General features: G+C 37.1%; 1 protein-coding gene across 3 annotated transcripts in view; it reads left to right on the forward strand.

Moving 5' to 3' along the window:
- Window positions 1–3,092: 3,092 nt before the first annotated feature.
- The window catches only part of PCCA (propionyl-CoA carboxylase subunit alpha), a 231,330-nt gene continuing 216,620 nt past the window's right edge, over window positions 3,093–17,802 (forward strand). For 2 of the 3 annotated variants that reach the window (XR_003397837.1, XM_026843136.1), the window contains exon 1: window positions 15,879–15,907. Coding sequence is in view for 1 of the 3 variants with exons in the window: in XM_026843136.1 (XP_026698937.1) it covers window positions 15,890–15,907 (18 nt within the window). In the remaining 2 variants the exon portion in view is untranslated. Of the gene's footprint in view, window positions 3,112–15,878; window positions 15,908–17,802 lie in introns of those variants that run through there. The other variant, XM_026843145.1, reaches the window with a different exon arrangement.

The raw sequence follows: 17,802 nt of genomic DNA on the forward strand, positions 1-17,802 counted from the left end.
GGGCAACATGTGCCAGTGCTTGGCCACCATCACAGTAAAAAAAGTGTTTCCTCATGTTCAGAGGGAACCTCCTGTGTTTCAGTTTGTGCCCATTGTTTCTGGTGCTGTCACTGGGCTCCACTGAGCAGAGCCTGGATGTGTCCTCTTTGCACCCTCCCTGCAGGTATTTACATACATCAATGAGATTTCCCCTGAGTCTTCTCCAGACTGTGATCAGTGTCAGCTCTCTGACTTTTCTCATATGAGAAATGCTCAAACAAACAAAAATCTGTGAACACATACCAACATAAGCATTACTTGATAGTGTCTTATCTGGTTTGACAATTTTTGTGAATGAAAGTCTTTAGCTAGTGCAACAGGAATGATGACTCCCAGGTAAGAGTAGGAATTTAATAATTACTTGCAACTGCTTAACTGTGTTTAGTTGTTTATTTTGCAAATCTTTTAAATAATTCTCTGTAACTTTAAAAAACTTCCTATTCATTATTATGAATGCATTTGGTTTTTCATTTTATCTTTAATTCTATTTGAAGGTTGGCTTACAAATAAACTATTTGCACAGCATGTTTCATTCATTTCTATTTCAGACTTGAACTATAGTATCAATAGCACTGATAATTTAAGAGTACTAGGTTGACTGAATAATTTCTCCTAGAGCTGTTATGCATATGGTTTTTTGGAAAATAGTTAAAATACTTGTCAGTTGGATTGTCTTTAGCAATGAAGCTTTGAAATAACACAAATATTAAACTTGATTTCCTAAAGTTAGGTGATGTGTTTTGTCTAGAACCTAGCATCTGCTTCTCACTTGCTCCCTGGATGCCAACCCATATGGTTGGCATATTTTCATTCCTGAAGTTCGTGTTACTAGCTTGTGGTCAAACTGCTGTTCTGACTGTGACCAAGCTGTCCAGGGAGATGACTGCTCCCAATGACTTGTTGCTGTCTGTCCCTGTGAGAGGTTATTGCCCTCCTTGGATATGCTGGAATGAATATGTGGTCACTCTGTAGCCCTGTTCTGTTAAAATTATCTTTGTTTAAAATATCCCTTCCCCTTCTCCCAACTCTCCTTTTAAAGTCTTTAAGCTAATACAGATGATTCCAGCAGATTCAAGTTAAGGAGTTTCTTCCTGACTCCAGACTGAAATAGAGGCAAACTCAAAGGGTTGGTAGCTTGGGAGTGAGGTATAGGGAGTAAGAGGAAAATATAAGCAACTGAAGGTGATAACCTTTTAACCTGTCTATAGCTGAATTAGTATTTGACAGAAACCTTACTGAGAGGGATTTAGGTACTTAATTTAGGCTGATTTAGTGTTTAGCTTTTGAAAATCAGTTCTGTGTGGCTTCCGTTTATGATACATGCTTATCAAAAATGTTACCATAATAGAAACATCTACAGAACTTGATCAACTAGTCTTTAAATAATTTCTTTAATTTTCCAAAACACAAAGGGTAATGGGGGAAACAGTTTTCACCAAACATTCTCCCCTACTTCTCCAGCGTATAAATTTACAGTTGCTTCTTGTAGCATTGCTAAGTCTGAATTTTTAAAAGCTTTGAAATGTGGAGTGACTGTATATTTGGTGGGACTTTTATTGCACAGATGCTGTTGAGGAAAGGTGCTGTTTTCCCTGACTCTGCAGGCCACTACTGTTTGGAGAAGATTTTTCTCAGGGTCTTCACCCCCCTGTGAGTATAATATGAAGGGAGAAGTTGCTACAAGTTGACTTCCTAACCTTGGGGCTTATTGATAGCAAATCATGTTTTATGTGATGATCTAAGATTTGACGCTATTGATTTTTGTAGACTTAGAAATTTATGTATGTCAGGATGTGTGTATGATTTTTATGGTGGTTTTTTTTTCTTTTACTGACCTCTTGGACAATTTAATGAACTTAGATTAAAAATAAGGCTACTAATCAGTGTGCATGCATTCCTGATTGGGCATTTCACACATTTGTCCATCTTCATAATTTTTACATCAGAGTTGTGTAGGAAGCATATATCTGAACAGTGTCTCACTGTTTAGTGGTGGGTTCTTTAATTGATGTTAAATTATGGCTTTCAGTACACACAGGGTTAAGTGAAAAGGTTGCAGTAATATCTAGTGAGCTTTTTTCCTTTAATGTGCTCATTAGCAGTGGCAAGTCCAGGTTTTAGCACATGTCAGTAATTTACATTTCATTGCTGAGTGGCTGCCCTTGTTCAAGAGTTGTTTCTAAGCCTGATGAATATACTTGTGTTGGGAATAAACTGAGTAGAAGAATTGAAAGCCAAATACCCTGCCAGGCTTTTCAATGGGTGCCGAAGTTTCCAGTAGGTCACTGATTAGTAATGCATGGAGCAGCAGGAAAATGCAAAGATGGTGTCTAGAAAGGTTACTTCAGGTAGGTTTTACCATCAAATCCCTCTTTCTTTGCAACTGCCCTTAGCATTGTTCTCAAAATTCCTCTCTTGGCAGACCTTCTCTTGATATGAGAATGTGGTACATTAGATAGACATCCCAACCAGATTACTTAGTCAGAGGTGGCACTTATGCAGTGAGTCCTAGAAACAAATGGTCTTGTGGGCCATAGAGTTTCCTGCTGTCAGATTATGATGATATTGATCTCTGAATATTTGCTCTTACCTGTGTTTCTTTCCTCTGCCTCATCTGATAATGACTTGTCTTGGTTTGAAGATACGTGGTTCACTGCTGTAATGGCAAATGTATGTGTGTTGGGATGCAGTAGCATTGGCAATTGAGACACAAGACAAAGGTTACTAGCTTTTTGGAGAAAATTGATGCTTTCATGTGGCAACAGCTTAGTTTGGTAATAAAACCATATGATTAACTAAATGTATTCTTGATGGAGTGATATTTTTGCTATTTTCCAAGCTGCTCTATTTTCAGGGCACTATGTGGAAACTTATACTGTGAAATTATACTTTCCTTTGTAGAGAGTCCTGCATATATTTTCTGTCCGAAAGGCTAGGTATTGCTAAATTTACATATGTACACGGACAACTAAGCATTTTTATTCCAGATGCCTGTTAGCATCATACTGACATGTTCTTCAGAACTCTAGCAAAAGAGCGCTAGTGCTTACTCTTTCCCACTCTCTCTCTAAGGTATTGTGAACACTGTTTATATTCAAGCTACTTATTATACAGTTTGGGGATGGGGAATGCATTAAACATTTAGAATGGGGGAAAACCAGCAAAAGATATTCCAGAACATTCTTGTGAATAAAACCTGCCAGTTCATTGTGTAAGAACTTGTGAACTCTTTTATTAGCCTATCTGGACATTAGGTGCATATATTTAAATGAGAATGTTTGCAGAAAGTAGAGTAATTTGAATATTTTTCACACGCTAGAAATATTTTCATAGCTGCCTTGGTCAAATTTGGAATTCCTATTGTTAATTTGCAAAATATCTACTTCTTGTCTGGGAAGAGCAATGCCTTTAGCACTGTGCTAGCATGTAGAAGGAATCTGAAGTGGTAATTTGGAACCTCAGTTGATTGAGATTGTGACTAGACAATTACTAGTAGTTTATGAACTAACAGGTAGCAACATACTTATAGATGTTGCTGGAAAGACTTTTTTTTGATTATGAGCCAAGACATTTTTCATGGCTCATAATAAAAAAAATGGAGAAGATTTTGCTTTTCTTCTGGATAAACTTGTCAGATACGTTGCCTTGTGGTTAGGACTCTTCCACGTTCTTTACTCTCTGAAAAAGCTGGAGATACTCACAGCTAAGAGTGGAAAAGACACATTGAGACCAGCAAAAAAACAGTCAAGAGGATGCCTGAGTGGAGCTTGCATAAGAGTGGGGAGAACATTTTACACTTAGTATGGTTTTGGTTTCTGTTTTCAGTGGTAACTGTCATAAAGCATTTGCAGCTTCATGTCTTGGGGTTGGACTCTGGTTCTGAAGGCATCAAATAGGGGAGGGGTGAAAAATGCTTTCAGTTAAAACTTCCTCTTGAAGATCTATGAAGGGGCAGACTTCTGGAAGAGGGGGCTTAGTCCCTGCTGAATAGGTCCTCTAGCTCTGACCTCCTGCTGCTTGGCTGAATGTGCTTCCTGATGGCTAACTAAACAAACAGTGGCTATTGTGTGTGTGTTGCTGCCCTAGTCATCTAGGCAAGATTGTTAGGCACTGTCTACCATATGTAGTTGTGTGCAGGGTTGTGCAGTTCTTAAAGGCAGGTAAACTGTTTTCTGGATCTTGTGGCTTTTTGGTGCTTTGATCCTTTTCTTGATTGAGCAAGAGTTGTTGTTTGTAGCTAACTGTGGGTGATCTGGTAGGGATGGCTTACAACTGTCAATGCTAGGGCAAAGCTCTTGCTGCACCAAAGGTTGCTCTGAGTAGTTTAGTGATTCTTTGATCTTTAGAACAGGATCTGACCTCAAAATGTAAAAGATGCTCCTACAGGTTGGTGGTTTTGTGTTTTTTGGGGAGGAAGTTGTTTGTTCTCTTAGTCTGAATTTTGAATTGGCTTTTTATGGAGTGAGGAACAGATTCTTGTCAGCCACGCTGGTGTAGTCCATAACCATATCAGTCTTCAAGGAGATTTTTGGTAGCTAGCATCTGATGAATTCAACACTGCTGCAGCCCATACTGCAGTGTTCAAAGGATACTTCTCAAATGGCTCAATTTAAGAAATAGGTATTTTGACATATGTGGTACTTTAGATGTTAATTTTTTGCGTTTCCAAAACTTGATTAAAAAATTTTAGTCTTTAGGACAGTAACTGTTACATGAGTTTCTGCATCTTTTAGGAAGCCAGAGAGCAACATCTGTAAAGGATATACTGTAATCTCTTATTTCAGTGCATATTTTTATTCTGCTTGTAGAACTGTTATTTTAAGGTGGTACCCAACTGGAACACTTGAATTTTGTAAGACTGTTACTTTTATTTATGGATTCTGTTTTAATAATGTAGATAAATAATTCCCATAGCAGCCATATTATACAACTGTGACCTCTTGGCAAATGACTGTATTTGTAGTGGACTGTCCAAATACCGTGGAGCTTTTGTATACAAAAGCTGAAAGTATGTGTATGTCTGTATATATAGAATATGCTTCCTAGCACAAAAGGTCTGCTTAGGAATCCAGTGTGTAAATTTGCTTTTCAAAGGCAGGCAGCAGGTATGCTGCAGAGTGGTGTTTCCACCTGTCCCACCCAGAGAAGTTCAGCTTAATTTGCTCTGACTGGAATTTAGAAGGAGTAGGTTCCCTGACTAGATTTTTGGGCAAGGCATCTTGCTGGTGAACTATGCTTAACCTTACGGTATTAAATTCAAAGCCACCATGCTAAAATAGCATAAGGCTTTTAAAAAGTAGATTACCCAAAAGACAGAAATTCCCAAATGAAAGCAAACTTCATTTGGGTCTTGTGTGTGTTTGTAGGCACTGACACAGTTTTTGGTTTGGTTATTTCCATGGGACTCTTGTCTTACTCAGCGGCGCAGTATTTCTTTGTGTTCACTCTTCAGTGTTTGGCTTCAGACAATATTTAAGCCTTGCACTGGCCACATGTATATTTAATTTAGCTGGAAACAGTTCCTTTCTAGGATATTTGTAAATTTTATACATGTTAATGCATTTCTTCTCAAAACCTCTTGCTGATCTTTAACCCCTCCTGCTCAGCTCATGTCCTGCTACTTCCTTGTGTGTTCTCCTCCTTTCTTGTCTGTCTTTGTTCAGGAATGTCTTGGCTTTTTCATCTAGAAGGCATAGAAAGCTCAGGAAATAAGTGGCTTATTTTCAGTTATTTCCAACTGCAAGAAACAATTTCAGGTGAACCTGGTTTTGGATCCTGTGTCCAGTGAGTGGAGTGTGCTCTGGTTATAATGAGTATTCATAGTACCTCCCAGATAGACTCTCCAAAATTTCCTAGAAGGTTGGGCAAATTGAGGTTTTCAGTGGCTTATGAACTGAAATATGGGTAACTTTTTCATGAGAATGGTAAAGAAATTATTTAAGAAACATGCTTACCATGATTCAGCATGGCTTCTGATTTCAGAGTTGTTGATTCGAGTCCTTCAGCTTCTGTATGAAGCTCCTTCTCATCTCATCTTAAATAACAATTTAAATAGTATTACAGCTGTACTTTCCCTTAATTTTATTCACTGAAAGTTCTAGCCTTTTACAGATGCTTAGAGAAATTCTTGGGCAAGAAATGCTTGGAGTTGGAAGACTTGAGTCCAATCAGATTTAGAATTTGACAAGAGTATATTCAAGTAACAGTGTTCATGAAGAGTGCACTCTGAGTTCTGCTATCATATAGGCTAGCTCTGCCTCTCCACTATCCCTATACCAGAAAGTGTGTATGCTATGAAATTAATGTTTTTATCTACAGAATTTTGTTATACTTCAGATTATAGTTGTATGGTTTTTTTGTACAACTTTTTTTTGTATTTAGTAACTTCCAACTATACAAAACCCTTTTCTAGTTATTTCAGTGCTTGATAACTTCAGGGTTCATTGCCCCTGTACATTTTTCAAATTATTAGCTTCCTAATGCATACAGCTTTAATTTACCCCCTACTGATATCCTTAAATGGGTTTTCAAGAATTTTGAAAGTGGACTACTATAGTTGTATTTTAGTGTTGGTCCTGACTGACATAGAATTTCTTAAGTAGCCTCCACAATTAAAGGGATGGAAGGTTCAAACAGCTCCTACAGCAAGAAGCTAAGGATTCTCTTGAAAATAAATTTGTATTTGGTTTCCTAGAGTGTTTTTGCCCTGCTTATTTCTGGTGATTTGCCTGTTGCTTTTGAGAGTGCTTTTCCTCTTGAATGTAACTTAAATGTGTTAAGTGCAGTATCTATTCTTCTAATATGAAATACTTAATGCTAAAGCATCAGTGTTTTTTTTTAAAAATGAAAGATAAAAATCTGACACACTACATACTTCACAGCACAAAAAATCCGTAAGGGACAGCTTAAAGAATTGAGTACAGCTATTGTATCCATGGAAGTGGTGTTATGAAATATTTGCTTAATATGTTTTGAATATAATTCAGGATATTGTTTTAGCTCCACATGCCAGAAAAATACATAACTATTTTTTCTTTGAATTTGCAATTTGAATATTCCATTACACCCTAAAATTGAAGTAGTAAGGATAAAGTATCTGCAGCGTGTTCATGTGTGAACTGGTCTGTACCACTTTGAATTGTTTAGCATTCTGCCACATTTCTGTGGAAAAAGTGTTATTCATAAGGACTTCAACATCAGCCATTCTTCTTGCTTTTTATTCTTCTTCTTGCAGTTAAACCCCAGTGTTATCTTCCCCTCTCCCCCATGGGTCTGTTTTCTGGGTTTTGTTTCCAGTTTCTGACTACTGTCTGATTTAGGAGAAATACACAAATCTGTTTTCATAGTTGATGTTCTACGGAACTGAAGACTAGGAAATTTGTGGTCAAAATTTAAAACCAGGTAGAGTGGCAGAAGGGTAGGAAGAAGCCCCCCAGCCAACTGCCCCAAAAGTTCTTGTCTCCGTATTAGTATTTCAGTCCAGTTAACTTCTGTAAAGTCTGCAGTATCATACAGTGCAGGATTGGTTTTATTCTGAATGTGTGACTCTCTGAATGAAGTATTTGTAGTGCCAGGTATTCTCAGTGACATGTAAAGGCACATCAGTCTTGACACAAAATACTATAAAAATTCAGTCATCACAACTGCATCTAAAAAATAGTGAGAGAAAGCAACCTTTTGGAATGATGAACCATTATTGCCTTTTAAGGAGTTTCTAGTGTAATGTGTCTATATCTTGCTCTGTTAGAATGTGGGAAAATTTGATGATTGGATTCCAATCTAGGAATGACAAACCTTCCTAAAATGTTTGGATAGAAAAGCTACCACAGGGATAATTTAAAGGAGTTGAAATGGAAATGGAACCAGGCAATAGAAAAAGCTAGGTAATGATTAGATTTCAGCATGGTTAAATAAAACTCATGTTCGTGTTCCTGTGATAGTTGAATGCCATTGTTAAAATGAGTCAAGTCAAATAATGTTACTATCAAGAGGTTAAATTTAACTTTTGATAGCTTAGTATCCTATTTCATTATAAAATTGTTAGAAGATTTTGATATTGTATTCCTATAAATGACAAGATAGCTAGAGTTTGGCCTTTGTTACTGTCTTACAGCCTGAAGTTTCACATGCACTTTGGACCATATTCTGAAGATTACAGTTAAAGCTACAGGTATCATTTTAACATAGTACCTTTATGTTAATTATGTCAAAGCTAAGATTGATCAGTATGTTGTACAATTGCGAATTACAGAAACCTCAACCTGAGTCTTAAAATTGTCAGAAAGCTCTGGGATGATGACTTCGAGGTGGACTTTGGAGCAGTTATTTTTTAAAGAGTGGAAAATAAGTGAGACTTTCTTCAGTAGGCAGGAAAGGAAATGTTGTTAGGCATTGAGCAGTTGGTATGTATTTTTGCTTTTCTGAATTGCATAGTTTAAAGGAATTTAGCCTTCAGCTGCAGTATCTGCATAGTAATAGCCAATAACGGAGACACTTTCTTAGAACAAGGGTCCAGTGTAATCTTCAGGGATTTTTGGAATTGCTCAAATGTGGTGCAGTGATTTTTTTTTTTGATTTTTTTTTTTTTTAAGTTTGAGTTGTTTATACACTGTAACATTCTATTACTAAGGCAGCTGGCATTTACAGGGTAACAGTGTTGTTTTTGTACAATAGTTAAGGGTTTTAATTCTCTATCTAATTTTTAAAACAAACTGGCTATTAGAATGTATGTGTGGAGATAATATACTCCTCTATGGATTACAAAGGCATATCATAATATGTACAAATGATATATGTATTGAGACCAAGATATAAATGTTTAATATATTAAGCATTGTCAAATTTTTCTTCAGATATTAAAACTGTGGTTTCCAGATTTATTGTGAAATTGGAGCTCTATATGATTCAGTAAAACAGAAGCTGTACTTTCACCAATGTGTTGAGTTTGAATAGGTGTGATAAATAGACCAATGATAGAATCAGTGTAAGACAGTGGAAGTGTAAAATACCTATAAAAAATAAGTATGCTTACATATGTTGTGAAATACAGTATCTTGGAAGAAGAACTTGACATCTATAGAGTGAATGTAGTTCTAATTTTGTAAACAGCAAGAACTCTTGTATGAAACATTCATACATCTGCAGTGAAGAAATTTGCTCTGTGCCTAAAGTTTGCTATATGTGTTTTCTGATGTAATGCTGAAGAATAAATAACAATGAAAACATAATCTTGGAGGTGAGCAAATAATCGCTTGAAAGAACAAAGATTAAAAACTACTAAATTGTAACATTAATCACATTTTTGATTGTTCAACACTTAAATGATGCTCTTTTTTATTTTAAGCGGTAATGGTGGATGTTGCAGGGTGTAGTAAATGTAATTATATTACAGTATCACTAATGTCTGTTGACTTTATCTGTATTAGAGCAGAATCCAAAGAACCTAATTATGCTCACTAAATCCCCATTGTGCTAGATGTCATATGCACATGTGTAATGAAAGGCTGGTTTATGCCTTTTTCCCTTCCTTCCAATTCTGTTAGCATCTGAAGGAAAATAAAAAGGACTAAGGTAAAAATAAACAGGGCAGAAAAGCCTGGGGCTTGAAATGAGGAGACCTTAATCCCTGTACCTCCACTATCCAAAAAATCCTAGCCTCTACCATTCTTTTGAAAATGGAGAAATGTAAGCAGTCCTTGTGGCCAGGCAAAGTAGTATTGAAAGATATGGGCATTTGTCTCTTCTTTTTTCCAAGTTAACTGTCAAAGTTCTCCAGTGGAAAGAGTTTTGTGCACTTTATAGTAATTTTTTCAGCCAAAACCTTGCTTAAAATGTGAGCAACAAAGGTCAAGAACTTTCTAACTTTAGATAGTTAAATAGCTATGATGCAATATAAGCTTAAGAGACTACTTGATGTAGCTATTACTGTGTTTGCTTAAAGGATAAGCTCTTGATATTAATTTATAAAAACTTACAGGATTTAGGGACCTGGCATCTGGACTGTAGTCCTTAAAATTAGAGGGCATAGATGCCTGGGAAAGACTGACAGTATTGGTCTGTATTTTTGGAACTTCCCCTTCCTATACATAATATTTTTGAATTCTTCTGAAATGTATTTATATTCAGTGCGAAAAAGATTTATTCCAGACCTGAGTTAATGAGTTCCTTATTTTTACATTTCTTTCCTATATTGAAAATCTTGGGAATCAGGATCTTTGTTCATTCTTTCAAAAAAATGCCCATTTTGAGCACCAGCTCTAATTCATAAGCTCTTTTCTGTATCTTCTGTCAGATTAGCTCATTTTTTTGCATAGCTGGTATCTTTAGCTCTCTTGTCAGTACTCAGTTTTGATTTTTGTTTTTGAATTTCTAATTTCTTGGAGAGATGATGAACATCAATTTTACACACAGAAGCTAATAAATACACTCTTCAGACTGTGTTTTTGTTAGAATGTATACACAGACTAAAACTTTGGCACGGGGAAGGAATAAATTTAACTTGCCTCTGAGCAGTTAACAAAATCCTGTATTAGGATAATGAGAGAGATCATCATGGCACTATATTTAAAATAACCAAGTATTTCTCACTAGAAGTGGTAATTCTTGTTTTAAAATGTTACCAACCTAATCCTTTACATTCAGAGTATTATGCTTAGTTTGTATCCATTTGAGACTTTTGTATGTCAGGTTTCAGTGGAGATTCAGGTAGTGCCTTAAGGATGAGGCTTGGGGAAGAAGTTCTGGTGATGCAGAAACGTTTTTCAGCAATAGCTCTGAAGCTTGTCAAAATGTCTAATTTGGAGCAGGTTCCTTCCACTGTTCATTTGATGAAAGGCATCTTTGGGAACTGAGAAAAGGGCTTTCTTTTAACAAGTGATTAACAGGGCAGTGTCAATCATTCTAGATATTTCAATGATGGGACCAATTGCTTTTTAGCGAGATGATATAGAGCTTGCATGGCAAATTCCTTTATGTTCTAGACTTTCTTCCTGGGACTCCAGAGTGAATGTTTCAAGTCCTGCTATAGCTCATGCTGCCAGTGGTACCTGGGTTGTTCCTGCAGAGCAAGGAATGGAAGCCATGATACTGTCTTCCATCTTGTGAATATTTGTGCAAAGGTGCAGTTTCACAGTCTTCATAAGCTAAAGTTTTCCTACTGTTGCAAGTAGATTGTTGGCCTTGGTCACATGTTCCTGCCATCTCCCTTATGTGAATAGTAGTCCCAGCACGTAGTCATCTAGAGCAAACTTAAAAGTAATCTAGAAAGAAGTTAGTGCTAGCACCAGCAAAATGCAATGGACTAGGTGTGAAAAATGAAAAGCCTAGAGGTCAGGACCCCGGTCGTTTGTGACAGAATGCACTAGATCGACTTAGTTATTATGGTACAGCACTTCTAGCCATTGGCAATCAAATTTCCTGTTCATTCTCCCTTTGGCTGAGCCCATCAGATGAAGTCTATTGCTGCTAGCCTGTTATATTGTTAATGGGTGACCACAAGCATGTTGAAGGGGCTTTGAGTCTCTAGAATTGAGCTTTTGAAGTTACAGCATGTTGGGGTTAGAGTTGCTCTGGCATCCTGTGTTCGTTCCCCATGTGCATTTGCGCTGTGATGCAGTTCTCAGTTACTAAATGTTGTGGTCTCTCTTTGTCTCATTGCTTCTCTTCTTGGGTGCAGGAGGTTAAGTGGTGAGCAAGGTGGCATGTCATTTTGTTGATGTATCCATTACAGATGTCCTATACAGTGTTGATAGGCAGGGTAAGAAACTTTTTTTGGTGTATTTTGATGCTCCAGATAGAGTTAACAAAGTCACTTTCTTTAAAGTGACTTTTATATATACATATGGTTGCTTTTTCACGGCTGATATCTCAGAGTATGTTCTACCCTTAATTTTAAGGATTTATTTCTGTATTTTTGAGGAACAACATCTAGTTGCACAGACTTTTCGACATCCAATTTACAAGTGAGACTCCAGTTTGCTAAGAATTTTGAAGTAATTCTAGCCCAGCAGATAAGTTACGGGTTGGATTTACGTAATTTGTTGCATTTCACCATTTTCATATAACTTAACTGAAAACTAAAATAGAAAAAGATTTACTATCTTAAGATAGTAAATAAGACCACAATCTTATTTACTATCTTAAGCACTCCTAAGATATTGATTTGCATTAAAATTTTTTTTAAAAAATTGGCTAGTTGACCAGTTTCTGCTTACCCAAGTGTTTCTCTCCTACCTCGTTGACCCTGTTTCTGTGGGGACCTTTGAAAAGAAAGATATGTCAGCTTTTCAGAAAGATAGCCATCATTTAATAGGCTTACTTCCTCTACAGGCTAAAATTTTGAAATTTAGGCCCTCATCCTGCAACTGTTTAAGCATGCTTAATTTCAAGCACATGCTTATTTACAGGATCCAGATTTGTTTGTCTAATTACTTTATAGCACAAGTGAAGCCAGGCTGTCCAACTCTCAGTCCCATCTGTTGGGAGGGGGAGGGAGGAATTTGATTCTGTATGTTCTAAAAGGCTGTTCCACCCCTAGCCACCAGACGCAATTTAGAGATGGTGCTATTTAGGAACACATGGTAGATACTTGTATCATAGTACATTATCCTGAGCTCAGAATGGTTGTGGTTCATAGGGAGCAGGGTGCCAAGGGGATTTTATGGATTGCTTCATTATAAGTGCCTATAAATTCTCTAGTACTACATATTGATACATATTATTGACTTGTTTTATTTATGACACTGAGATAGTGAGACGTTGTTCTTTCAAAGCTGTAGCATTATGAGTGATGTTAATACCACTAGTCCATCACATTTTGTTCAACAGGTTTAAATATGCCCAGTTTTGCTGTTATTTCCTTGTGCTAGCCAAGAAGTATAATAGACACATACTTTGAGAATAGTTTGAAACTTTTATAATATTTAGTGATGTTTATGTTCACGTGTAGATCTTTGTTTTCATTTTTAAACTGAAGGCAGAGGGCCAAATCTCCTTGTTTGGTTCATGCAAGAATGAAAGTAAGAAGAGGGCTCATTTGAAAATTTGTATATACAAGTCTCATTATTTTAAGATAATAACATTAGGAGTAATATCTTTCTGTTTAAGTTTGGCTACAAAATCACCTGAGCCTTTTTTCTTATTTTTATTTGAACATCCTTTTAAGAGAACAAGTCAGACACATCTCTTCCCGTAATATCTAATGTAAACTTCATGTAAGTTGAACATAAATAGAAATCGGAAGGAGAGCTATGTATGACTGTTAGAACATACAGAAAAACCCTCAGAATTTTCTTAGAACACTTTATAAAGGAAAAAAAAATCAATGAATTTTTCATTTACTTAAATGCAGTGTATTGGACTTCTCTCAGTGGGCAGCTGTAAGAGGTAGTTATCTTTAACTACAGGGTAATTAGTCCACAGTTTTCTCCAAGGAACTGTGTGTAAGATTTAAATAAGAACATCTGCTATTAGTAATACTACTACATGCATCCTTTTACAAATAAATAGTGAAGGAGATAAGACAGTAGTGCTTAACAGAATTCTGTGAAGTTGTACTATGGCTGTGCCTGACATCATTATCCCATATGAACACTAGTGCTTGCTCAACTTACGAGAGGGCATCACATAAATATGACTTCACCATCCTTCCTCTCTCAGATTAGCTGCTTTTCCCAAGTGCTTCCATACCAGTGCTGGTATGGGGAGTTCCCTCTTGTCCCTGCTTGTCCCCAACTGTGTCTTCCCAGCACTGTGCTTATCTTGTGGTGACCTTCTAATGTAATTGGATGAGCTTGTCTTTCAGAGGTGGGAGTCCTTGGATGGGTTTTTTCTGTTTTAAAACAATTATTTCATTGATCTAACGGGTGGGTATCACTTTTTTGTCTACAAAGCTAAAGGAAGAGCATACTTTAGTACAGATGTAGAAATAAATGACTAGAGGTAGCAGCACCACTAGTTGTTAGAGACAAAAGATCAGTATAACAAGGCTCTGCTTTCTTTTAAAAGAAATTAATGTTGTGAGATGCAGTAGGAAGATCCATATCCTTTTACCTCAGATAATCTAAGAGGGTCTTGTCTTGTTTTTTAACAAGGATTGTGCCAAGTTCTTTGTACTGTTGGTTGCTGGCCAGAGAAAATGATGTTCCTGATATTCTTCACTTAAGGCTATGGAGTAGGTGAGTCTGCAGGGGATCTCTGGAGACCTAGTCCCTCTCTCAAAGCAGGATCATCACATTGCTTAGGGCCATATCCAGTTGGGTTTGGAATATCTCCAAGGATGGAGATTCCACAGCTGCTCTGGGTAACCCATTCCTGTGTTTGACCACCTTCTTCCAGTATCCCTTGCCATCACAGATTGTAGCCATCTCATGTGTCAGTCATCACTATTGCCATGGCAGTACCTGTGTAACCCCCAGTTCTTACTTATTAGTGACTCTGCCACAGGCATCTCTGGCCTCTGAATGTAATTTTCAGTCATCCTGCCTCGTTCGGTGGTATCTGTACCTTTTCTGCATGCTTTCCCTTGTGCACCCTGTTATATGTCTGGTGACAGTGTATTTGTTGACAGTTGTCATGACTGCCACTGTCCCTTCTAGGGACTGTCCCTCAAAATCCTCTAAGCACCCTTTGCCTCTACCTGTTTCTAGCTGATATATTTCCTGAACTGATGACTCTGCAGCTGCAGAGATGCCGCTTGCGGTGCGAGAAGCAGGAGGAATTGAGACCTGGAGTGCAGATACTGTCTTTTTGGGTTACTACTCTGTGACAGTTTACTATAACCTATGGGACGGCATCAGGACCTTGAGCAACTGTTGTCTCAGTTCTATTTTTTTAGTAACTGCAGGGTCAGTATATGCTGGCTTTGGGAGAAAAGTGTAGTGGTTCAGTGAATTAAACCTGGTTTGGTGGGGGTAAACAAACTAAACCACAAAGCAATCCAAACAGACAAATGTATGCAGCAATTTTGTTGCTGATACAATTGATTTACTGAGTGTTTATCTCTTAACTAATGTTTATTAATGTAATTGACAGATTGATATTTATTTTTCAATAAATATGCCTATTTATCATATGATGTTGTTTTTCAAATGTCAGAAATTAAAAATCTAGTTCCTGTTTAATGACTCTATTCTTGCGGGAAAATAACTCCAGTTTACCAACAAGATGCAGACACTTCCAGTTTTCTGAAGTGAACTCAGTGGTCTGCTCTACATCTTTTAGTGTAGTTTCTGCCATCTTTATAATTGTCTGAAGGTCTTCAAAACAGTCTTTATAAAACGTTTGAGGATGGCCACATCTACTGAATGAATACCACCTTGTCTTGATATCAGTGATGGCAGTTAATTGGCAGGAGGTAAATTAGTAGCCTTCATGTGAGAACAGGAGGGCACTGTAGGTGGGTACAGTGGAGTTATCCATGTTAGAATTTGATCAGGGCAGTGGGCTTAACAGTCTTGCTTTAATGAAGTATTGCTTATTCAGTGTCTTTGTCTTTTACAGTGTTTGAGAAATGACACTTTTCAGTGTAGTTGTGTGCTTTGCTTAACTCTGTTTCTCAATATGTAGAGTGGTTATTAGGAAGATGATTCTAGGGTCACTTATCTTCCTGGCTATCAGTGCCAGAGTTCCTGATGCTTAACTCATCAGTAAATTCAGGGTGGTTAGACAGTCATCTTAAGTTTTAATTTTGTTTCTGAATATGTAATTATGGTCACCTACCTTTGAAAGCATTGTAGAATGTCTGGAAAAAATATCAGACAGATTTTTTTGACGTGATTTTTCCCCCCTCCCCTTCTGATTTATTATTCAGGTTTGATTTGTGGTTTTTCTTTTTTTCCCAGGCATCCATTAAATGCCCTTTGACTGCAAGGTCAGTGTAACATCTCAATAACACGGTGCTAATCTGTCATTACTTGTTGACTTCCAAATATACTCTCATGTCTGTCTGTCTGTCTTCCACCTCCAACCGCCCCCCCCCCGTGTTTGCCATTTCCTTTGTGCATACCTGATTTCTTCTCTTTATCTTCGTGTAATCAGCAGCTATATCCATTTCCAGGATCTAATTGAACGTAATGAAGAATGAGGTTGGGCTGTTAAGCTTCCACATTCTCTGCTCTTTGTGCTGCTCTTGGTGCTAAAAAGAGATGAGTTAACATAAACCTGAGTAGGCTGTTTAACCTTCTTTCTCTTCTGGAAATGTAGATGCAATAACATTTGCAGCTGAAAAGGCTCATTCGCAGTTTCTAATGTTTAAGGATGCAAATGAAGCATTTTGTCTTTTCTGTCGCCTGGAGGTGTTAAGCAAGGAAACAGAAAGAGGTTTCTAGGATTAGTTCCACAGATTTCTTTTATCATGTAAAAATCAAGGGTGGTTTCAATGCCATGAAGTGAAGAAAAGCAATATGGAAACCATCCAGGGAAAATTCTTAAGTTTCGTTTGTTTCTCCCTAAATTTTCTGGGTATTCATTACTACTGATATAGTCGAATACTCAAACTTTTTACAACACAGCAGGACCAAGTTCCTGTTCTTGTGCATTGGGTGGTGTGTGTGTGTGGGAGGAATGTTTTATAGGTAATGAAGCAATTCATCATTGATGGTGGCATGTCACACAAACTACTGTATGTTCAAGTTTTATACTTGGTATTTGAGAAATGTTTCTAAAAACTTGGGTAATTTAGGATTGCATTTGGCTTCCAAAGACATAAAATAATGCGTAGACCATCTAAATCTTTAATCTGTTTTGAAGTGAAATTATCAAGTAAAACTTCAGCTTGATGATCAGATCCAAAGGGAAAATTGCAAGTATAGAGCCCCAGAGGTATTTCTTGTTTTTCTCACAGTGTCTTGTAGCTTTGAGTCCTTGGAAAAAGCTGCTTCTGTAGCTTTTTTCACTTGCAAAGATATGACCTGAAAGCTGAATACCATTTTTTTCCACTTAGAAGTATAATGTACATTATGAAATGTTGACTAATGAGACTTTTAAAAAAATTTAAGTACAAAATAAAATCAATACAAGCACATTTACCCTTTGTACATACAATCTATGATAGTACGAGTTCACAACTTGTATCTTAAGGAAGACATCTACAGATTATCCTGATTCTTGCAGTTTTGACTTTGTAAACCTACCACTTCTTTGGAATTAAATAGGAGATGACTTCAGAGTTTAAAAGCTATTTTCTGTGTGGTGTCTGTGCTTAAGGTGATGCTGACCATCTAGATTTATTCTGTCCCCTGGTGCTTATGCAGGAGATCGTGCACCTTTTCTGAAAGGTGCACATGCTTTTGGGGCAGTGGAGTTAAGTAGCCTTAGATGGTTCTTATACCGATTCAGCAACTGTGCCTTTTGTTTAAGCTGAGCTTTAGAGTAGTCTAACAGATTGATTTTTCTCTTCCCATGCTCAGTATTTGAGTATACATATACTCCACTCTGAAAAACATAAATATGCCTGCCTTTCTCTGTGATATATAGATACATGTAGTTCATACATTCTATTCAATTTTAGGTAAGGGTTTTTTTATTCTTTTCTAAAGAAATACTTCCAATGTGTCGCTTACTCTTACAATATGTACTCCTCGTTGAGATGGTCAGTACAGAAATGGCACAGTAGTGTCACAAGTGACATAGCTTGTGTGGTGGGTCTGGCCTATAAATGCAGTGTGTTTTGGAGCCAAGTAACAGTAAATTTTTAGTTCAAAGTAGAACTTAGGACAAGCAATGGGGTCTGGCAGGCTCGGCAGCACAGTTCATCGTCACCTCCTT

Source organism: Athene cunicularia, assembly GCF_003259725.1.
Source record: "Athene cunicularia isolate RWA chromosome 1 unlocalized genomic scaffold, athCun1 chr1_part1, whole genome shotgun sequence".
Taxonomy (NCBI): Eukaryota; Metazoa; Chordata; class Aves; order Strigiformes; family Strigidae; genus Athene; species Athene cunicularia.